The sequence below is a fragment of the Microcaecilia unicolor genome, chromosome 2 (genome assembly GCF_901765095.1).
Source record: "Microcaecilia unicolor chromosome 2, aMicUni1.1, whole genome shotgun sequence".
NCBI classification, from domain to species: Eukaryota; Metazoa; Chordata; class Amphibia; order Gymnophiona; family Siphonopidae; genus Microcaecilia; species Microcaecilia unicolor.
The window spans coordinates 552,948,663-552,973,049 of NC_044032.1; the positions used below are offsets into that span (position 1 = coordinate 552,948,663).

Here is a 24,387-nt window from a genome sequence, read left to right on the forward strand (position 1 = left end):
TCTAAGGAAGCATTGAAGAGATTAGTCAGCGGAGTCACCAGAACTTCTCCGAGTTCCTTGGGCACCCTCAGGTGTATCCCATCAGGCCCCATCACTTTATCTATTTTTAGTTTAGCTAACTCCTCACAAACATAGTCCTCTGTGAATGGGTCTTGGACTACCATACATCCATCCCTTTTAGCATTTGTTTTCTGAAGTCCTACCCTCGGCCTTTCATCGGTGAACAGAGAGCAAAAATAATTGTTAAGCAGTTGAGCTTTATCCTTATCATCTTTCACATATTTCTCTCCCTCAGCTTTGAACCTCACACGCTATTATGGGACTTCCTCCTTTCACTTACGTATCTGAAAAAGGTCTTATCCCCCAATTTTACCATATTAGCTATCTTTTCTATTTTCCTCTTTGCTTTCCTAACAGCTTTTCCAGCTTCTCTTCGCTTATCTAGGTATTCTCGCCTGTCTTCATCTTTCTGAGTCGTCTTATAACATGTGAAGGCTAACCTCCTTTCCCTTATTTTTTCAGCTACTTAGGTTGAGAACCAGAGCGGTCTTCTTTTCCTCTTACTTTTATGTATTCTTCTAACATAAAGGTTAGTTGCCTTTAATATAGCTCCTTTCAGTCTTGTCCATTGCTGTTCTACTTCCTTCAGCAGTTCCCATCCTACTAACTCTTCCTTGAGAAATTCCCCCATCTCAGCAAAGTTAGTTCTTTTGAAATCCAGGACCTTCAATCTCGAATGAGCCCTCTCTCCTGTTTTAATATTGAACCACACCATTCGGTGATCACTAGATGCCAAATGGTCTCCCACCTTGACGTCAGAAATATCCTCTCCATTCGCAAGCACCAAGTCCAGAATAGCTCCGTCCCATCTTGGTTCCATTACCCACTGCTGAAACAAATCTTCCTGTAGGGAATCCAAAATCTTTTTGCTTCTAGACAACCCCGCAGCAGGGACACCCTAATCAACATCTGGCATATTGAAGTCACCTTTCAGTAGTACTTCTCCTTTCCAAACTATCTTGTGGATGTCTTCAATTAAGTCTCTGTCCATTTCCTCTGACTGTGAGGGTGACCTGTATATTACTCCGATATAGATATCTTTTCCTTTCCTTCTTTCCAGTTTAACCCACAGCGCTTCTTCCGTACCCCATGTGTCCTGCAGTTCCATCACTTTAACATCATTCTTAGCATATAATGCTAATCATCCACCCTTTTTTCCTACTCTGTCCTTTCTGAATTGATTATAGCCAGGTATAGCAATATCCCAGTCATGGTTCTCCATGAACCACGTCTCAAGTACATACCAGCCTCTATGACAACTTCAGATGTTATGGTCAGTCCTATTAGAGAAGCAAACAGGTTCCTGGAGTAGCCTACTGGTTGGTGCAGTGCACTGTAGAGCAGAGAGTGACACAATAATGGAGAATTAAAAAAAATTATGTGGTTCTACCATGGCAATGGTAAGATGTTATGTGGTAGTGCCTGCTATCGGGGACCGCCATTGCTTTATCCCCGTGGTAATGGGGATAAAGGTCTGGCTGTCCCGCCCTGCCCTTCCGAGCCTACTTTAACTCACCCTGGTGGTCAAGTGGCCTCTTCGGGGCAGGAAAAAAGCCCACTCTTTCCTACCCATTGCTGCTGCTCTGCCCAATATGGTCGCCTCTTCAAAATTGGAGCCAAGACTTCAAGCGGAAGTCTCACGAGACCACCTCTTGATATCTCGGCAGCCATTTTAAAGAAGCGACGGTATTGGGCAGGACAGCAGCCGTGGGCAGGAAAGAGTGGGCTTCTTTCCTGTCGCAAACTAGGCCAGCCAAGCCAGCCAGTGAATGTAGGTGAGTTGGTTGCCATTTTTGTGGGTGGGACCTGGATCATGCCCTGATTGTTATCGGGACGTGTTTATTATAGCCTGGTAGTCCCACCATATCCTGTGGGTGCTCTCAACCTGTTTACAGGCTCCAGATCTCGCATGTCATTCATTGACTGCTGATAAGAAAATGACGCTTTCCTAACAGGAGCCATGAGTGCAAAGGTAAGTATCTGTATTCTCTGCAGATTGTAATGCTTTTTTATTTGACCATTGTAAAACTAATCCTGACTTCCTGAGACCATTTAGGACGGTGTCTCATTCTTTCAGGTGATCCAATAAACTGCACCAAAACCAGGAAGGATTTATTTTGTCTATGTTACAGTTAGAGACATCACGATTGCTTATTTAGTGTATTGAGGATGAAAATAGGGAAAGGACAAGTGCCACTTTAAACTTATGCTGCCAAAATTACTTTGTAGTGTAACCTTTCCTCTTCCATCTCCATCAACCCCAAAGCACATATGGCATTGTTGCACCTAAGTTACAAAAATTAAGAAATTACACTGATTGATGTAGACAATACAAAATGACATCAACTAACACTAGTTGAAAGAGCTCATTACAGAATGACAGATGGGCATGACCTCTGCAAGTATATACAGTGGCCTGACTCTACCCATGGCCGTACTTTGCCATGTTAGCAGTGGATCATGTTAAAGTAGTCTCTTGCCTGCCAGGGTGGGGCATTGACCTCCTTTATGCCATTATCCGCCTCACTGATACTGGCCCATGCTAATTGCTGCCTGCTAAGTTATGGCTACCCTTTTGGATCCCCACTTAAAGCATAATGCAAACCTCATGCAATCAGTATTAAATATTGTCTTTTAAATTATAGGCCTAAGTTGTTTATTTACATGCCTGTAAGTCCCATAAAATTACATTAAAATCTTCCTTTCAGCATTGAGCAGGGAGATGCAGGGAAGAAAATGAAAAACTGTGAGGGTGTGACGGTGAGGGGATGGAGTTACAAAATCTGCTTGACTGCGGGGATGGGGTGGGGACAGGAAAACATTTTTGGTTGTGGGAGGGGAATGGGCAGGATGAAGTTTTGTCTCCACATCACTTTCTACTCTACAGAAGGAAACTCAGGCCCATAATCTACTCTGTTTCACTTGTGGAGGAAAGTGTCAGCACTCCAAAAACCTACTGTACCTTTATATAGGTGACACCTGCAATCATAAGGACTATTGTAGTATAGTTGGGTACAATAAGTTTTTAGTGGGTTTTGGAGGGCTCATCATATAATATAAGAGGTTAAGGGTGAGATGTGTACCTGGGACCTTTTATGTGAAGTTCACTGCAGTGCCCCCTAGGGTGCCCCACTGCTCTATTGGGATGTCTGTGTGGCCAGTCTGCTAAGAATGCTTGCTCATCCTACATCCCAATGGCTTGATTTTGTGCATTTTTCACTTGGACTTTTTTTTTTCCGAAAATGATCCAAAATATGAGATGCACTAAGCTCAAAACATCTAGAAAAAGTTTAGGAAATGGCCATTTTCAAAACAAAAAGACATTTTTCAGCTTAGAAAATGGTCATGTTCATCATTTGATTTTTGGATGTTTTCAGCAAAATGTCCAAACTCGGATTTAGATGTTATATCAAAAATGCCCCTCCATGTACCTTTATCAAATAGACCATGCCCCTATGACATGCAAATGTTAAGACATACCTATACACCTGCTGAAAGGCAAATGCAAATGTGTTCATGTACTTTCATATTTCAAAAAATATGTGTGTACATTGCAGCTTCACTCCTGCTCTGCACAGACTGTGCCTCTGGGAAGGCCTGCATGTGGTGTATGTGTAAATACGTATATGCATATATACTACTGCACAGTTTCATAAAAGGCCTTTTCTGCATGTAAAACAGTATTACGCTTGGGAAAAGTAAACTTCTAGGAGACAATTCTATATCTGGGTTCCATAAGTTAGGTGCTTGGATGCAGCGTGCTGAACACTAATTCTATAATGATATCTGGGCGCCCAGGTTCCATTATGGAATCAAACATATAAACGGCAAGTGACCGTACTCACTTGCAAATGCGCAGTACAGACTTCCTTCTCTGTCCCGCCCTCGCGTCAAGACATCATGACGTCAGAGGGTGGAACAGAGAGGGAAACGGAGTCGAATTGTCGGCCGCTGCCGCCTGGAAAGGAACATCATGCGAAACAACCTCCACTCTCCCCCCCATCCCCGCCGCTGCTCCCGCCCCCCTCCGTATCGGGCCCCCTGCACTGACCTGACAGCGCCTCTCACCTCCATGTGGAAGTGCCGCAGGCAGCAGCAGAGCAATCTGCTGCTGCCTGCAGCGCTTTCACACGGAGGTGAGAGGCGCTGTCAGGTCAGTGCAGGGGGCCCGGCACAGAGGGGGGAGGGAGTGGCAGTGATGAGGGTAGCTGGACATGGGGGGAGGGCAGGGGGAGAGGCCATGGTTGCTGGACTTGGGGTGAGAGCAGGGCACAGAGGAGGGTTGCTGGACATTTGGGGGGGGGAGGCCAAGGGAAAGAGGAGGGTCACAGAATATGGGGGGGGGAGGATCGGTGGATGGGGTGAGGCTAGGGGAGAGAGGAGGGCTGCAATACTCGCCCGTTTTTACTGGCTTAACGGCTAGTACTAGCATAAATTAGCATCAGTGTGCCTAAAGTTAAACGTGCCCACTTATGCCATATCTATGGCAAGAGTACTTAAATGCAACACTTATGGATGTAACTTATAGTAATCTGTACATTAAATACTTAAGTGAGAGACATGCCCATCACCCCCTCCTTGCTCATCCCTCTGTGAAAGCCCCTTTGCATTTATGCTCTAAGGCAGTTGGGCACATATGTTATAGCGAGCACTTACTTGTGTAACAGTCACACATGTAGATGCTATTATTCTATAACTTACACATACAATTGGCATCCTACTTTAGGTGACCTGTTAAAGAATTAGGCACCATCATCAATTAAAGGGTGACCTAATCTTTGAGGCATAAATACCAACTGAGATGCTTCTCTTTCTCTCCATCTCCTTCTTTATTGTGAAATTAGTCACAACACAAACAATAAATGTTTCATTCATCCTCTGCAACAATACATTTAGGAAAACATAAATATTAGTTCCTGATCTTCTTGAATACATGCTGTCTTGATTTGGTGCATATATCCATCTCTCTTTAGTTAACTACAACCTTTGGGCCTATCCTACCAACCAGTAAAAGGTGAGTGGAACGTTCAGAGTAAGAAGATTAATATTGCAGTTATACCCCTGTCCTGCCTTCTGAAAATCTTCCACCTTAGTATAGATTCAGTTATTGACTTTTTTTATGGCATACTGTAGAAATCCATGGTGCGAGAAAATGCAGAAGAATGTTGAGCAAAATGAGGACAGAGAGGACACTTTTATCAGGTAAAATGTTAGGAATAATTACAAATAAATATTAATAAACCTAGTATAAGGGATCACATTTATTAGATTAACAGTTCACTTGTGACTAGTTTTCAGAAGCTATAGTTCCTTCATCAGATCAGACATAAAAGCGGAGGGTAGGAAGATGCTTTTAATACATGCAGTCTATTGTTCAGTTTGTGACTTGTTAGCAGTAAAGCAATGAACATTTATGAATGTTTCAAAAGAGATTTGTCTTTACATTTCTGTTTTGTGTGTACCATGAAAACCATTGAACCCATATTTGGAGCAAGTTACATTCTCATGTACGATGCTGTTATTCAACTGATGAGATTTGGCAAATGCATATTTCCTTAGCATTTGCAGCAGACCAGTCTAGGATGTTGTGGGTTTTGGGTGGAGACAGGATTGTGCTGTTCCTTATTAGGAATCTGTATAGCTCAAACAGTTCAGTATTATTCTATCTCCAGCAGGTGGTAGATGGCTAATTGTGCTCTTGGACCGGTTGGTAACTGGTACCAGTTAAGCAGGAGGAAGGATTTTTTCTAACTACATTGGTATTAATCTTTGGATAATACTTGGTGGTGCCAGGTCCCTCTGCTCACCACCACCTCTGAATTACCTCTGAATTTCCTTTTCTGATATGAAAACTGGTGGGGTAAGTTTTTTAAATTCTACATTTTCTGGCATCTGCCGAGAGGGGAAAGTCTGTAGGATATTCTTTGCTGCTCCTCTCATGGCTATTATTTCTCTCTGTGGCTGTTCCCACATGTGTGCTATTTGTCCGTTTCATGGTGGATAGCTGCATCAAGTGGCTGTTCAGTGTGTAAAACAAGCAGGTACTAGGTCAGTAGGGATAATTTAGGGGAAGGTACTTTGTTCTTGGGGCTTCATGACCTGTCTTCTCTCCTGGAACTGCAGCTTATTTCAGAGGCTTCTTGCAGTTCACCTTCCCAGACCATGGATGCAGTGGCCATTTTGAATACGGGAAATGTTACAGTTTTACCTCAGGTATAACATCTAACAGCAGTCTCCCTCCAATATTCAGCCAGCAGTGGGCAGCGCTTTGACTGCCTGCTGCCATCATTCAATCCAAATATTCAATGCCAGGCCATTTCTAGCCCTTTCCAAGGGAGTGGTAATTAGAGTCTATCCTACTAACTTCCTTCAGGAATGGACCCGGATAACATCTGATCAATGGGTACTGGATATTATCAAAGAGATATACAAGTTGGAACTTTATTGGAATATTTTTACAAAAATCCAGCAAAAAGATAGCCAGTACATTCCACCTTGATAGCTCTAAGAAATTTAGGAGCAGTGGTTGCAGTGCCTATCAAAGTAAAAAGTCTAGGGAGGTATTCAATCTGTTGTTTAGTTTCTAAAAAGGAAGGTACCTATTGGCCTATTCTAGGTCTCAAGAAACTAAATTGTTACCTGTGTCTTGCATTTCAGAATGGAAACTTTGCATTCTGTGATAGCATCTGTTTGTCTAGGGGAGTTTTACTGCTATAGATTTGAAAGAGACTTATTTCCTTATTCCTATTTGGCCTCCCCACCAGAGATTTCTCAGGTTTGCTATACTGGGCCAACATTTTCAATTCCAAGTGATGCCCTTTATCTTGGCCACAGCCTCCAGAACCTTTTCAAAGGTCATGGTTGTGGTAGCAGCATTATTTTGTCGAGAAGGTATCAGGGTTCATACCTACCTAGATGACCGGCTGATCAGGGTCTCTTCACATCAAGACAGCTTGCAAGTTACAGACTGAGTGCTGAATCTACTTCAGTCCCTGGGCTGGATAGTCAATTTCAAGAAAAGCAAACTTTTTCTCTCTCTCTCTGTCTCACTGGAATATCTGGAAGTTCTCTTCAACACTCAAGGAAGGAGAAGTTTTTTTTGCCACTTCAAAGAATGCAGGAGGTTCAATCTTAAATCACACTTATTTTGCAACACTAGAATCCTCAAGCCTGGGAGTATATGGAAGTAATCTTGGAAGTAGTCCTAAGGGCTAGAACACATATAAAACTTTACAGAAATAATTTCTCAGTCATTGGTCTCCCATTCATCAGTCCTATATCTCCGTCTCCCATGGATTTCTGAGGCAAGGTTCATTATGTGGTGTTAACTTCAACCCAGCAATCTCTTTAAAAAAATTTGTTTGATAATTTTGAATTGGTAATAATAATTTTGGATGCCAACCTTTCAGGATGGGGAACCGGACTCTGGGATGATTTATAATTCTAGCAGCTGCTGGCAGTAATGCTTAGTTCTTTTGTGTTTCTTATGAAATGTGCGAATATCCTAAAGAGATCTCACACACACATACACACAGAAATTAGATATGTTATACCGTTTATTGCAAAAAAGAGACGTAATCAGGTGCAGAAAATGGCCACACACCAACCACCGATCAACAATAAGTCAAGTCACAACAGGATCTCCAGATCTGCACAGATGCAGACTCCAGGCAGAGTGGGCATGAAGGGTCACATGCATTCACAGAGGTTGTGGATCCTGTCTGGCATTCTGGAGAAACAATCAAACACTAAAACATATTATACTTTCTCACCCCAATATTCAGTAGGTAGAGGTCAGCGTTTTTTTTAAACATTAATCTTCGCCGGCTATATTGTCCCCTGATATTCAGTACTGGGTCATGTCCAGGCACTGGCACTGAATATCGGGGGATAATTTTGGACAGCCTGGCCACCCGAAGCTTATACAGGCTCCGGCTGAATATCTTGCTGGGACCCGCATAACCTTTTTTTTAATTCCCCCATGCTCCTCCTGCCTCTCCAACAATGCCCCCTCATTCCCCACCCCTCTCCAAGTCCACATAATAAAGGCCGCTTCCGAACCCCCCAACATTCAGGCAGCCCCCTCCTGGGCCTACCTGTACCCTGGTGGGCAAGCAGTGGTCATTGGGGGCAGGAGCGCAGCCCCCTTGCTCCTCTCCCTTGTTTCACTATTCTAAAATGGCTGCCATGACCGCTTGTGGTACTTCGTGTAGTACCATGAGCTGCTGCGAGAGGTAATGGCAGCCATTTTAGAGTGGTTCTGCAAGGGGCAGGAACAAGAGGGCTGAACTCTGCACCCCAGCAACCCTGCTGCACCACCAGAGATGCAGATAGGCCTGGGGAGGGGCCTGCATGGTCGACTGTGGGGACGGGAGGGAGTTCTTGTCGTGGGCTGCGGGGAGGGGGAGGGGAAAGGGAAAGGGGGCATGGTTGGGGGTGGGGGTCTTCCAGGGGGAGTTCTTCACATGGGCTGGGGAAGGGAAAGGTGTGATCAGGGGGACGGGGTCCTCCAGGGGAAGTTCTTTCCATGGACTGGGGAGAGGGAAAGGGGGCATTGTCATAGGGCAGGGGGTGATCCGGGGAGGATTTCTTGCCACAGGTTGGGGGGAGGGGGAAGGGAAAGGGGGCATTGTCAGAGGTGGGAGGGGTGCTTTGTTTAAAAAAAATGTTATGCGGGTGCTATCCTTATATTCAACACTGGCACCCACATAGCTAAGCGGCCTTATTTAGGGTTGTTCCTGGGGGCCTTTATCTTGTGAATAGTATAGTATCTGCCTGTATTATTCACTAACTGATAAGGAGGTACGTTCTTGTATCAGCCTGGGAAATCTCTCTGTCTAGAGCAGAAATATGCAGAGAGACGAAACAGGGGAAAAAAAGCAGTAAAGTCATGCTAACTTTCTACTTAGGCCTCAAGCCTGCCTTTCACTGAAACAGACATGATTGTTTCATCCTGCATCACAGGTGAAGCCTCCTGGTTGATCACACTTTTGGAACTCAAAGCAATTCACAAAGCTCTCCTCACCTTTGCCAAACTCTGATAAGCAAGTTGGTCAGAGATCTGTCAGATTGTGCCATTGCAGTAACGCATGTCAACAGACAGGGAGGCACTATGGTTCATAGTTACCTCTGGAGGCATGTCTTCTCATCTGGGTAGAAAAGAACCTAGCAAATTATTTAGTGGCTCACATAGCAGGGACTCAGAATCTACAAGCAGACTTTCTCAGCAGACCCTCCTTAAACCCAGGGGAGTGCGAACTATCCTGGGAAGCATTCCAAATCCTGGTTAATTTCCGGGGGAATCCGATTCTAGAACGTATGGTGACAAGAAAGAATGCCAAAGTTTCCAGATTTTTCAGCTCCAGAAGATAATTTAGCACAGAAACTGGATGCTCTGCTGCAACCATGGCTTCAGGAGAGTCTTCTATATACTTTTCCTCCATGGCCAATGATAGATTAAGTTCTTCAATGCATTGCAGTTCATCCAGGCAGGATAATCTGAGACCATGGTATGATCTGTCTGTCTTCAAAAAGATTGACCCATTCTTTCTCCTCAATAAAAAGGTCTGTTGTGTCAAGGTTCAATTTTGATGGAGGAGCTCTCCCCCTTTGGTCTTATGGCCTGACTATTGAGAGATCAAGATTAAGGTGAAAATGTTATCCTGAGCAACTTATTACCATTTTACATCAAGCTAGGAAGAGTATGGAGAATGTTTGTAGGTTGATGTTCTGAGAGATCTATTTCCCCATTTCACTCTTCAGTTGCTAACATATTAGTCTTTCTGCAGGATTGGCTTCAAGTAAGTCTGGCCTTTGGGACCTTGAAAGTCCAAGTGGCAACTTATACTTGTTTCAGAGGCTGTTTAGAAAATTCCTCTATAGTGTTCCATTCAGATGTTGTACAGTTCCTCAAGGGCATTGGCTGTTTGCATCTTCCTCTTCATAAGATCTTTCCAGATTAGAATTTGAATTTAGTACTTCTGTTTCTTTAGTGTTTTCCATTTGAGCCATTAAGAAAAGCTACTCTCAAGAATTTCACCTTAGAGACAGTTTTGTCAGCTAGGAGGATTTCAGAACTTCAGGTTCAGACACTCACTTGTAGGGATCCATTTTTAAATTTTTACTAAGGCTGGGGTATGTATTCGTACAGTTCTTTCTTTTCTTCCAAAAGTGGGTCTGTTTTTCATTTAAATTAGGATGTTAACCCTCCTTCAATTTGCAGATAGGATTATGGCTCTGATTTATCTTACGATTGTTAGATATCAAAAGAGTGCTCAAGAGGTGTTTGGAAATTACTAATAAATTTCATAGAACTGGTAAATTTGTCTGTTAAGGCCAAATGAAATGAATAAGCATTTAAAACTATTATTGCTCAATGGTTGAAAAAGATGATTTCTTCTGCTTTTGCCAGGGAAACGGCCTGATTACTTGAGAGATAATTCTATCTGGGGAAATAGCTTTATTTATTTATTTGTTACATTTGTATCCCACATTTTCCCACCTATTTGTAGCCTCAATGTGGCTTACATAATAATGTAAAGGCGATTGCCAGGTCCAGTATGGAAACAAATACAATTTGATATAAGGGTCGGATAAGGTTAGTATATTCAGGTACATAGGGATCGAAGATAGGAAGGAATATATAGTGTCCAATACAATCTATGGTTTTGCTGTGTTGCTGAGTTGGGGCATCTAAGTTAGGTCGGTGGGGAATGCTTTTCTGAATAAGTAGGTCTTTAATGATCTCCTGAAGTTTAGATGGTCGTAGATTGTTTTCACAGTCTTTGGCAGTGAATTCCACAATTGTGTGCCTATGTAGGAGAAGTTGGATGTATAGGTTTTTTATTTGTTACATTTGTACCCCGCGCTTTCCCACTCATGGCAGGCTCAATGCGGCTTACATATACAGGTACTTATTTGTACCTGGGGGCAATGGAGGGTTAAGTGACTTGCCCAGAGTCACAAGGAGCTGCCTGTGCCTGAAGTGGGAATCGAACTTAGTTCCCCAGGACCACAGTCCACCAGCCTAACCACTAGGCCACTCCTCCACTTTGTATCTGAGTCCTTTGCAGCTTTGGTAGTGGAGATTCAAGTAGGTGTGTGATGCTCTGGTTCTGTTTCTGGTTGGGAGATCGATCAGGTCAACCATATGTCCTGGGACTTCCCATAGATAATCTTGTGGACTAAGGTGCAGATTTTGAAGGTGATACGTTCCTTGATTGGGAGCCAGTGCAGTTTTTCTCGAGGGTTTTGGCACTTTCAAAACGTGTTTTACCGAATATCAGCCTGGCTGCTGTGTTTTGGGCTGTCTGGAGTTTCTTTGTGAGTTGTTCTTTACATCACGCATATATTCCATTGCAGTAATCTGTGTGGCTCATTACCATTGATTGTATCAGGTTGCGGAATATTTCCCTCGGGAAGAAAGGTTTTATACGTTTAAGTTTCCACATTGAATGAAACATTTTCTTTATAGTGGAGTTTACTTGGCTCTCAAGTGCGAGATTGCGATTGATTATAGAATCTGCACTGATTTCTTTGGCAAGGCACCTCAAAAAAAAGATCAATCCTTCCAAACAAAAGATCTTTAACACCTTAAAAAAAATTTAGGGAATTTCAACAGTGGATAAATATCAGTTTCAGAAATCTGACAGCTGCATCTGAAAGAGTATTTGAGGCACTGAATAGCTTCTGCAATCCTGTCACTGAAACAGAAACTGGAAAAAAAAAGAAATAAAAAAAGGAATTTAAAATAAACAGTATGCTAGCAGAAATAATATACTGTATATATCTTTTTCTCTTTCTCTCTCTTTCTCTATCACTGAGCTCAGATTTTCCTAAATTCAAAAATGTAGCCATATCTCAGATCAATTTAAATTTACCTAAAGCACACTTCAAATTTCAATCCCAGAGGAACTAGTAAAACATAGTAAACCTTGACTCCACTTTACAGTGAAACCATCCTCTGCTACCATATGATTATAGAAGAGTCTTAGGGAAGGCCATAATACAGTCCTCCCCTGATAACTCCCCAGTCCCAGAGAAGACTGTAATATTCTTCCTTCTTATCCTTCCACTTATCATAAGGAATATAATAAGTTGGAAAGGTGAGGCAATAGGATTTCTGTCTCCCAACACTTACCCCAAGATACAGTGGACCAGCCATTCCCAAAATATATTGTGAGAGAATAGACAGAAAGAACAGAGAAATTAGAGAGCATGGAGACTTGTAGGGATCGATGTTTCTTCTAAAGGAAAAGTCTTTATTACTTACCAATTATAGATGATAACAAGGTAATAAGGCAATAAAGCAATTAGGCAAAATAATCAGGCGAAGTAATTAGAGTAATCAGTCAGAGTAATCAGTGTAATCAGAGTAATTAGAGTAATCAAAATAATCAGAGTAATCAGACAAAGCAATCAGGTAATAACAAGGCGATCAGGCAGGTAACAAATAGTAAAGAAATCAGGTAACAGCAATTTGTTACAAGAGGAAGAGAGGGAGACCTCTGTGATGAAGAGTCACTTGGTTGATCATCTCAGCCCTCCCGACTAGATATAACACAACAGTGCCTTATATATAGTGGATTGGGCATCAATCCCCTCCCAATTGCAATTTCAGCTAATTTCTGTCTTACTTCATTGTTTACATAGAATGAAACATGCTATCTGAATGTTATGGAACATAGAACAATGTTTAGGGGACTCAGCATTTTCAAGGCTCTTTTACAGAGGATTTCAGTCGCCATTACTTTATAGGAATTTCCCTAGTACCCATGTTTATCTAGAAAACTCAACCCGTCTTCACCCTCAAACTGTAAATACACTCTTGTGTCCTTCTGAAGTAGAATAAGTGGCACCGACTCTGTCAGGGTGGGGGGAAGAATGCTCCTTAGGGTCAGCTTGACCTCGGATACACAGCTTTTCACAGCTCTCAGCAAGATTGCTGCTGTGCTACACAGAATGCTGAAGTCAGAGCTTTCAGAAAGATGCAGCTCTCAGTAAAAGTATAGAAAAGTTTGAGCCTTATAGCTATGCAGTTCATAGGTCATAAATGACCTGTCAGTGGTCAGAAAAGAGCAAATCAATTCACGATCAATTGTAACGCCTAGTATTTTGAGGCTATCTGAGATAGGGAGGGTGTGATCTGGGTGTTTAAGGTTGTGGGTTTATAATTATTGTGTTAGGATAAGAGGATGAGGCAGTATGTTTTTTCAGTGTTCAGTTTCAGTTGAAATGAATTTGCCCATGAGTCCATGGTATCCAAACTGCGCTTGATTTCATCGGTGATTTCTGTTAGATCATGTTTGAAAGGGATGTAAATTGTGACGTCATCTGCATAGAGAACGGGTGAAGGTTTTGGTTGCATAAGGATTTGGCCGGGGGGGGTGGGAGGGTCATCATTATATTGAAGAGTATTGGTGAGAGTGGTGATCCTTGAGGTACTCCGCAATCTGCTTTCCACAGTGGTGATATGTTTGTTTTTGATTTAACTTGGTATGTTCTGGTGATTAGGAAACCCTTGATCCAATTAAGTATATTTCCTCCAATCCCGAAATGGTCTAGGAGGCATAGAAGTATGTTGTGGTTTACCATGTCAAATGCACTCGACATTCGAATTGGAGGAGGAGTATGCTTTTACCTGTGGCAATTTCATGCTTGAATTTGGCCAGGAGAGAGTGACTAGTACAGTTTCAGTGCTATGAGAGGGGTGGAATCCTGATTGTGATTCATGTAATAATGAGAACTTGTCCATGTATTCCATAAGCTGTTTTGTCACCATACTCTCCATCAGTTTGACTACTAGTGGGATGGATGTGACTGGACAGTAATTGGTAAGGTTATTTGTTTTTTTTTCTTTGTGTCTTTCGGTAGTGGGGTGAGTAGGATGTTGCCATGTTCCTTGGGGAAGAGACCTTGTTGGAACATGCAGTTTAGGTAGGATGTAAGGTCTTCAATGAAGCGATTGGGTGCAGATTTAAGTAAGTAACCGGGGCAGGTGTCCAGTTTACAATGGGTATTGGAGAATCTATGAATCGTTTGGGTAACTGATTCGACGAAGAGGAGAGCAAATTTTGACCAGATGCGGTCTGAGGGGTATTCTTCATAGTTTGAGTCCAGTAGATTGAAGAAGTGTTCGAGGTCAGTGTTGTGTTGAGGAAGTGTATTGCATAGTTTTATTATTTTTTCCTTGAAGTGGTTGGCAAGATCATCTACAGATGGGATGTCAGTGTTGGTTGTAGTGATAGGAGTGGTATCTAGGAGTTTGTTTACGAGTTGAAATAGTTTCTTCATGTCTTTGTAGTCTGGTCCTATTTTAGTTTTGTAGTAGGATATTTTGGTTTGTCTTATTGCATATTTGTATTTTCTTTGTGTTTGTTTCCATGCATTAAGTGTGTGCACATCTTTTAACTTATTCTCTTATTGAGAGCAAGATGGCCGCTGCTTAGAAGGGCAAGGAACCGTTAGCTCCGGAGACCCTCAGGTGTTCAATAAGCATTTAGCCACGGATCAGCTTGTTTTTTGCTTCATCTGTACTAGACCTGATCTGAGGTGCGATGGGAAGCCTGTTGGGCTATTGACCAGCCGTCTTTGACAACCGTCTGAGGCTGCCCATCGCCGACATTACCGCGGGCCGGCCGCTAACCAGCCACAGTTTGTCCCGATTGTGCCAAATGAATCTCATTGAGTTCTTTGATTGGGTGACAGGAGAATTAAATCAGGGACGAGCTATGGACGTAATCTACTTAGATTTCAGCAAAGCTTTTGACACGGTTCCCCACAGGAGGCTCTTAAATAAACTGGATGGGCTGAAGATAGGACCTGAAGTGGTGAACTGGATTAGGAACTGGTTGACGGGCAGACGCCAGAGGGTGGTGGTAAATGGAGTTCGCTCGGATGAGGGAAAGGTGAGTAGTGGTGTGCCTCAAGGATCGGTGCAGGGACCGATTCTGTTCAATATATTTGTGAGTGACATTGCCGAAGGGTTAGAAGGTAAAGTTTGCCTATTTGCGGATGATACTAAGATCTGTAACAGAGTGGACACCTGGGAGGGAGTGGAAAACATGAAAAGGGATCTGAGGAAGCTAGAAGAATGGTCTAAGGTTGGCAATTAAAATTCAATGCGAAGAAATGCAAAGTGATGCACTTAGGGAACAGAAATCCTTGGGAGACGTATGTGTTAGGCGGGGAGAATCTGATAGGTACGGACGGGGAGAGGGATCTTGGGGTGATAGTATCTGAGGATCTGAAGGCGACGAAACAGTGTGACAAGGCGGTGGCCGTAGCTAGAAGGTTGTTAGGCTGTATAGAGAGAGGTGTGACCAGCAGAAGAAAGGAGGTGTTGATGCCCCTGTATAAGTCGTTGGTGAGGCACCACCTAGAGTATTGTGTTCAGTTTTGGAGGCTGTACCTTGCGAAGGATGTAAAAAGAATTGAAGCGGTGCAAAGAAAAGCTACGAGAATGGTAAGGGATTTGCGTTACAAGACGAATGAGCAGAGACTTGATGACCTGAACATGTATACTCTGGAAGAAAGGAGAAACAGGGGTGATATGATACAGACATTCAAATATTTGAAAAGTATTAATCCGCAAACGAACCTTTTCCGGAGGTGCAAAGGCGGTAGAACGAGAGGACATGAAATGAAATTGAAGGGGGGCAGACTCAAGAAAAATGTCAGGAAGTATTTTTTCACGGAGAGAGTAGTGGATTCTTGGAATGCCCTCCTGCGGGAGGTGGTGGAAATGAAAACGGTAACAGAATTCAAACATGCGTGGGATAAACATAAAGGAATCCTGTTCAGAAGGAATGGATCCTAAGGAGCTTAGCCGAGATTGGGTGGCAGAGCTGGTGGCGGGAGGCGGGGATAGTGCTGGGCAGACTTATACGGTCTGTGCCAGAGCCGTTGGTGGGAGTCGGGGCTGGTGGTTGGGAGGCGGGGATAGTGCTGGGCAGACTTACATGGTCTGTGCCCTGAAAAGGACACGTACAAATCAAGGTAAGGTATACACAAAAAGAAGCACATATGAGTTTATCTTGTAGGGCAGACTGGATGGACCGTGCAGGTCTTTTTCTGCCGTCATTTACTATGTTACTATGATCGTGTTGGGGGTGCGTTGATGGTCGGTGCGGAGTTTTGGCCTGCTTTTCCCACCTTGCTGGGTCCAAATTATTGTGGAGAACCTGTCGTTTCTTGACCCTAGCATACTACGGCGTCGCCGTCAGGCCATTGGCATCCTTGAGCCTCACCTGCATTGGGTACCGCTCAGCTGTGCCACTGGGTGTGATCCTTCCCTGCATCACTGATCTTCAGCTGCTGAGAGTTGCCTGGTTTTCGATCACCTCCAGCATCTTCTCCTACTCAGGTGGCCATTGTGTGGGGCTCTGGGGCCGGTGCAGATGGATGAGGAGAGCAAGAGAGTGAAGCGTTTGTCTGGATACCCCAGGGAAAAGATTAGACTAGGCCCTGTGGAAACGATCCTCACACACACCAAACAGCTGTTGGTACCAGAGTTCGGGGACATAATACAGAATAACACTTTTCAATCAGCTGGATATTGCTGCAAACTATGAGAGAAGGAACGGATTGCTACATTTGCCATCCTGGGGCCGGAGTACGCTGATGAAGAGCTCAGATTTTAACTTTATTCCCATTATACAACATCAACATGGACTGCCTAGTCGCTCCACTTCTTTTCTTACCAAAAACCACCTTCATAAAGGTAAATTGTCTAGGTGTGGCAAGCTTCTAACAACTGGTATAGAGGGATATTACAATTACTCTCAGACTACTGAGAGGCATCTCAAAAAAATTTCCACTACTCCATTCATAGAGGCCTCCTATCAAAATATCTCAGTGGGGGCACGCCAACATAATAGACCATGACAAAAAAATCCCGACAAAAACCCCCAACAAAACAGAGTAAAACCAAAACAGACCATGACAAAAAAAACCCTCCCCCCAAAAAACCCAAGACAAAATAGACTCTACACAAAACAGGGCAGGGAAACCTCCTTAATTAAGCTAGATTATCTTGTCAAGCAGATTTATGATTCTCACTAGATACCAAGTGTGGATAGTGAAGTCAAGCCGTAGGTAGGTGCCAGGACTTTCAAGTGACAAGCCATGGACTTTCTCAGTAAATCTATTTCATCAGACCCTTTTGTTTGGAACTTTTTTGTCTGGTTTCTTTTGTCTGTTTTTTTTTTGACCGGTTTCTTTTGACAGGGTGCCCTCAGTGGGATACATCAATGCTAGATCTATTGTCAATAAAACCACAATTATTCCAGATTGGATTACATCAGAAAACCTTGATCTTATTTTCATCACAGAAACCTGGATTCATTCCATAGCTGATCCGATAACACTGGTAAACGGCATTTTTCTTACAAAGAATGTGAATGCTGTTCTTAGCTAAGTCATGGGTGCTGAATTCGAAAACGAAATCAGTTTTTGCCTATCGGGCTCAGTTTTCTTGTGACACGCTACCCTTTTTATAAAAATCCTTGAAAACGCTGCATTTTGGTACCCTGCTGTGCAGGGCCGCCGAGAGGAGGGGCGGGGGGACAAAATCCTCAGGGCCCTGGCCTTCAAGGGGGGCCCAGTGCCAGTCCCACCCGCCCTCTGACTGTCTGCCACCGGGCCGGCCCCCTGTATTTAAATCACCGCGCAGTGCGACTCTCCCTCTCACCTCCCTGTGAGGCGGAACTCCTCCCTTCAGGTCTCCTTCCCTCCCTGTATCCCGCCCTAGGGGGAGCAGCAGCAGCAGCGACGACCTCGGAGGGGGAGGGGAGCGGCGACCTCGGGGGCGGGGCTGCGGCGGGGGCGAGGTGGCCTTGTCCCGGGCCCGGCCAAGTTTCTCGGCGGCCCTGCTGCTGTGGATTAATTTAATTCAGCAGTTGTAATTGTTGGAAAAACAATTGAAATATACTAGGAATTACAATTCAAAACCCTTAGTTTAGAAAGCCACCACCAGGAAATAAGGGAGGTTTGGCAACATTGCCCATGAGTCATGCTCGAACATGTTCAAACGCGTTCTGTTGCGTCAGTTGCCACCTGTATCTCAGCATTGAGAGTTCAGTCAACAATTGCTGTTGGAAGTGACTGCTTGTAGTTCTACGTTTGTGAAGGTTTGTGTTTTGTGTCATTTCAGAAGAAATGCCTCGTACCTGTGCAAATAGCCCAAATTATTTTTGTTATATCTGTGGAGAGTTTACTCTGAAATCGCAAAAACGAAAACTTAATCCTCTTGTTAAAAAGTGCTACGAACTATATTTTGGGTGTAAGGTTGGTGAACAGGACCTCAAGTGGGCTCCCCACATTTGCTGTTTGATGTGTGTTACACTCCTGACAGGCTGGTTAAAAGGAAGACGTTGCATGCCCTTTGCTGTTCCCATGATTTGGAGGGAACCAACGGATCACACAACAGACTGTTATTTCTGTCTGACAAAAATAGCAGGAATCACCTCTAAAACAAGGAAAACTGTGCAATATCCTAACTTACCATCTACTATAAGACCTGTATGTCACAGTGAAGAATTGCCAGTACCAGTGCCTCCTGAGAATTTGATAGTGAGTGAAGATGAATACAGTGACGAACATGCAGAAGACAGAGAAGGGGATATGCATACCTGACCCATCATTTCAGGACCTCTGTAAATCAAATGTGCCCCACTTTTTGACACAAGGGGATCTCAACGATCTTGTTCGTGATTTAAATTTGTCGAAGCAACAGGCTGAGCTTTTAGGTTCGAGATTAAAAGGATGGAATCTTCTTTCTTGCGATACGAAAGTGAGTGTTTTTCGTGACCGACATGCTATTTTTTCTGAATATTTCTCCAAGGAAGGTGACATGGTCTTTTGTAATGATCCTTTACTGGTCTTTTACTCTTATGTTGCTTATATCTTTGATTTCTTTATGAACTGACACAGTTTTTTTGGAACTCTTGTAGCAGAAGCGTGTCATTTTGCCAGATACATATAATAGCTACATACGCCGACACAAGCATTTACAAAAACCATTATCACATGAAAACTGAGGCTGATACGGAAATTCTGAAATGAGATCTGGATTCAGGGAAGAATTATCTTCCAGAAAATGTATGTTTTTTTTTGTAGACCAGTGTAATCCTTGAAATATGCCCTCCAGGTTATAAAATTATACACTGGTCCAGAAAAAAAAACGAGGCGGAGAAATTGCACTCATTTATCAAGTTCCCATCTCACTGTTGAAATCACTGCTGAATCCACTTCATCTCATCTAGAAATTGCCTCGTTCCGTATCTTTCATAAATCCTTGCATGGTCATCTGGTTTGCATCCTCTTCTACAGACCACCGGGAAATTGGAATGTTAGCCAATCTACCTTCATGGACTTCGTCTCTGAAACATGCGTAAATAATTCGAATATTCTTAATTAGGAAACATAAACCTTCACCTAGAAGATCCTACATCTACTAATTCATGTGAGTGTATGGACTTTCTTCATTCCTGCGATCTCTTGTGGCCCAATCCGTAAGCTACTCATATCAAAGGACACACTCTTAACCTACTTTCATACAAATTAGCCACTGATCTACAACTAACATATATTAATTGGTCTGCAACCCCCTGGTCTGACCACTACAAATTAAATTTAACACTATTATGGCGAAAGAAAGGCCCTACACAAACAGTTGATTGTACGACTTATTGCACCAGAGGCCGTATTGACGCTAAGATGTTTGGCAACTCATCTATGATAATGAATGGTCAGCTCGTACAGATTCTACACACTTCCTATCAGACTGGGATGAAAGATGCAGAGACATATTAGATGTTTTAGCTTTAGTAACAACACAAAAAACAAAACAACATGCCCCGATGCCTTGGTTCAATGATGATTTAAGAAAACTTAAAACCCTCTCCAGGAAAAGTGAGCGAGCATGGAGAAAGACAAAAGATGAAATTACTCTCAATACATGGAAACAAACGCAAATAAAGTATAAATATGCTATAAAGCAGTCCAAAAGGCTTTATTATAAAACTAAAATTGGTCCAGATTACAAAGATCTAAAGAAACTTTATTATTACATCAACAAACTAACTGATACCAATCCAATAACTTCTCTCAATGCTGACACGCCTTCTGCTGTCAGTCTTGCTACTTTTTTTAAAGGAAAAAATAACAAAGCTGCGCAATTCATTGCCCAAGCACAACCCTGACCTTTATAATTTCATAAGCAACATGGATCCTATTGGGGGAGAGTATCCAGCAGATCGAAGCACATCGAAATTTGCACCCTTAACCAAAGATTCAGTTACCCAGGGGATCCATAGATTTTCAAGTAAATATTGTAAACTAGATATCTGCCCCAGCCAATTACTCAAATCAGTCCCTGACTGCTTCACCACAGACCTAACTGCTCATCTAAACTTCATGCTCACAAATGGCTTCTTCCCGGAGGATCACAGCAACATTTTACTCACTCCAATACCCAAAGATGTCAAGATAAAAAGGTAACGATCTGTCTAATTACCGCCCAATTGCCTCCATCCCACTTTTTGTTAAACTAATGGAGAGTATGGTGACAAAGCAGCTTAATGAGTACCTGGAAAAATTCTCCATAATGCAAGAATCACAATCATGATTCAGGTCCCTCCACAGCACTGAACCGTGCTAATTACACTCTTGTCCAGTTTCAAAAAGGAAATAGCTGTAGGCAGTAGCATACTCCTTCTCCAATTTGACATGTCAAGCGCTTTTGACATGGTAAACCACGACATACTATTATACCTTCTTGATTACTACGGAATAGGGGGGAAATGTATTCAGATGGGTAAAGGGTTTTCTTACCTCCAGAACCTACCAAGTAAAAACTAATTCACTCATCACCATTGTGGAAAGCTGACTGTGGAGTTCCTCAAGGCTCCCCTTTATCCCCTACTCTCTTCAATATAATGTTGATCCCTTTGGCTAATTCCCTGTCCAACCTTGGCCTCAATCCATCCATCTATGCCGACGACGTCACAATCTATATTCCCTTTAGAAGTGACTTGTCTGAAATTACCAGAGAAATCAACCTCGGCTTGGACACCATGAACAAATGGACTACTACTTTTCAAATGAAGCTGAATAATGAGAAAACACGCTGCCTTATCCTTTCATCTATACATAATAGGTTCAAACCTTCTTCTTTAATCACTCAAAACCTCACACTTCCTATATCTGAGAGCCTAAAGATACTGAGTGTAGTCATTGACCGCAACCTAACACTAGTAAACCAAGCTAATTCCACTGCTAAAAAAATGTTTTTTTCATTGTGGAAAGTCAAGCGAATAAAATCTTTCTTCCCTAGAGAAATAGTTAGATATCTAGTCCAATCAATGGTAGTAAGTCACCTAGACTACTGTAATGGCATATATGCAGGATGCAAACAACAACTCGTAAAGAAACTTCAGACTGCACAAAACATAGCAGCAAGACTAATCTTTGGTAAACCCAAATTTGAAAGTTCCAAGCCCCTTCGAGCGAAATTGCACTGGCTCCCAATAAAGGAACAAATCAACTTCAAGATCTGCACCCTATTACACAAAATCCTTTATGGAGAAGCACCAGGCTACATGTATAACCTTATCAATCTTCCACCCAGGAATACATCAAGCACATGCCGTTCATTCCTAAATCTCCATTACCCTACCTGTGCAGGCCTAAAATATAAATCCACCTACGCTTCCTGTTTTTCGTTTATTAGCACCCAGTTGTGGAATGTGCTTCCAAAAGTTGTGAAGACTACTCAAAACCATCTCAACTTTAGGAAATTACTTAAGACCAATTTATTCCGGAAGGCCTACCCCCTGGATCCAACTTAAAATCTAAAGTACTGCAAACCAGCACATAATTGGACCACTGTGGACCCTCTTAACTTTTCCGCTTTCCCTCTACACACTATTCTTTCTATCCTCAATGCCTACTATATTCTATTGTATTTGTTTTCTGCTGGATTAGCGATAGCCTTTTCGGTTTATTGTAAGCCGCATTGAACCTGCAAATATGTGGGAAAATGTGGGGTATAAATGTAATAATAAATAAATAAATACATTCCATGCTCGTTCGAGTTTTCTGGTTTGTGTTTTGAATTTTTTTAGTTTGTCATTGAACCATGGGGCCACATTCTGTCTTCGTGATATTCTTGTTCTTAGGGATACTATTTCGTCTACTACGCTCTTGCAACTTTCATCCCAGTCAGAGAGGTAGTGTGTGGAATCCTTTCGAGCGTTCCACTCATTGTCATATATCTGTTGCCAAAATTCTGTTGGGCCAATTTGGCCTCTTGTGCTGTAGGTTGTGTATTCTGGTGTATGGTATGATCCCTTCTTCCGCCAATTCAGTGATAGGTTTAGTTTGTAGTGATCGGACCAAGGTATTTCTGATCATTTAAAATCTGTTACTAATATGTTGTGGTTTGTGGATAGTTTGTAGGAGAAGTGGTCCAGTGTGTGCCCTTTAATGTGGGTAGCTTGCATTTGTGGAAATTTGAGATCCCATGAGTGGAGGAAATCCTTGCAATCTCGTGAATTGGTAGAGTTAATGTCTTCAAGGTGGAGGTTTATGTCACCTAGTACTAGTGTGTTAGGGTTGGATACACAACTGTTTGAGATACAGTCCATAAGATTAGGCTGGCAATCGTTCCAGTTGCCGGGAGGTCTATAGAATAAGAAGCAGTTTAGGTGATCAGCCAGGGATTTGTTGTGAATTCTGATTGAGACAATTTCTAATTGGGTTGTAATGGACTCAGCAGTAGTTTCGGTGATGAAATGGGAGTGATAAATTAGTGCTAGGCCACCGCCTCTCTTTTCCTTTCTGGCCCAATGAGTGATCTTATATCCTGGAGGGCAGAGGTCAAGGATTATGAGATCTTTTTGATCGTGAATCCAGGTTTCGTTGATAAAAAGTAGGTCAAGGTTATCTGATGTGATCCAATCTGTTATTGTTGTTGTTTTGTTTACTACAGATCTGGTGTTAATGTAGCCCACTTGAATGTTGTGGAGTGGGGCTTCTATATTTGGAGAGGTGTGGATTTTCGTAAGTTGTCTTTCCCTGGTCAGTGTGTGTATGTTTTGACCTTTCATTCCACTTTGTTGGTGTAGTCCAAGTGTGGGTGTTCTTCCTTTAGTATGGTGGTTGTCGGTTTGGTGAGAAGTGGAAGTGCAAATGTGGGAGGTTTTGGTATATTTTTGGAGATGGGTGAAGAGGGTAAAGAGGATAATTTATTCACAGTCAGTTGTAGTGGTCTGCCCTTATTATCCCATGGGTTTCTCGTGGCTCCTTTGTTGTTAAGTCACAATCATTGGGGTCGCAGGTCTGATCTCCTTCTAACTGTTGAGACTCGAGATGGGTGGATCTCCCACTATGTACCTCCCCAGGGCTGCGGGTAGGCCGATTTCAGCGTAGCCTCTTGGTCTGTGTGGTGAAGTAGGTCCAACTGGGCCCAGTCTTTTCGTTCCCTCGTGGTGCCTCCAACGCTCAATCCTCTCACCTTTTCTTCTCGCCGTCTCCTTCCTTCTCGCTGCTCAGCCTGTGCGGCACTCCACTCCCTCCCCCGCAGTCGGTACCTCTCGCAATCTTCAGCTCTGGCAGCCTAGCCAACGGTGTCGGAGGTGGGCTCGCCAGATGATCATCTGTCTAGAAGGTAGGTACCGGCGAGCGGACGGCAGTCGGTACAGGTGGTGTTCAGTGGCAGCTGGTGGTCGGCGGTGCAAGAGGTGATCGCGGCCCGCCAGTGATGATGGGGGGTGGGCGAAGTGGGGCAGTTATTAAGACCTGGGCCGTTCAGCAACGTGGTCTTGGGCATTCGCATGGGGCAGGCTCGGCAGGCTCCCTGCGGTGTCCCGGCTCAGGCCAGTTGACCGGGAGTTAGTGTAGGCTCCGCAGCACCTCTCGATGAACTTTCCAGTGAAATCGGACCTATTTGTGGCCGATCCCCTGTTAGGTCCACTGAGGGTCTTCGGAGCTAGTTGCTCCTGCGACCAACTATACGGCAGCCATCTTATATCTTGGACAGAGCATACTGCAGTTTCACCTTTGGATATCTCTAAGGCTGCCAATTGGTCCTTTTTTCATACCTTTTCAAAACATTACAGTTTAGATGTTTTGGCTAGGGAGGAAAAATCTTTTGATGCTTTGGTTATCAGAGTGGGGGTATCTGTTTCGCTCTCATCTTGAGGACTTCTTTGTTACATTCCACGGGTTCCTATATTGCTCTGATGCTGATGGTAAGGAATTACCATTACTGCTAATTTTCTTTCTTTTAGTCACACCAGACTATTTCAGTTATGTGCCTGTAAGTTT

At 43.1% G+C, this 24,387-nt stretch overlaps 1 protein-coding gene across 2 annotated transcripts in view; it reads left to right on the top strand.

Annotated features, from left to right (window-relative positions):
- SPATA18 (spermatogenesis associated 18) overlaps positions 1 to 24,387 on the top strand; it is a 195,962-nt gene that overhangs the window by 122,970 nt on the left and 48,605 nt on the right. Inside the window, exon 7 of one of the 2 annotated variants that reach the window (XM_030191371.1) lies at positions 5,194 to 5,262. The exons of the other annotated variant lie outside the window; for it this stretch is intronic. Coding sequence (XP_030047231.1) covers positions 5,194 to 5,262 — 69 coding nt within the window. The remainder of the gene's footprint in view (positions 1 to 5,193; positions 5,263 to 24,387) is intronic. 2 annotated transcript variants of the gene reach the window in all.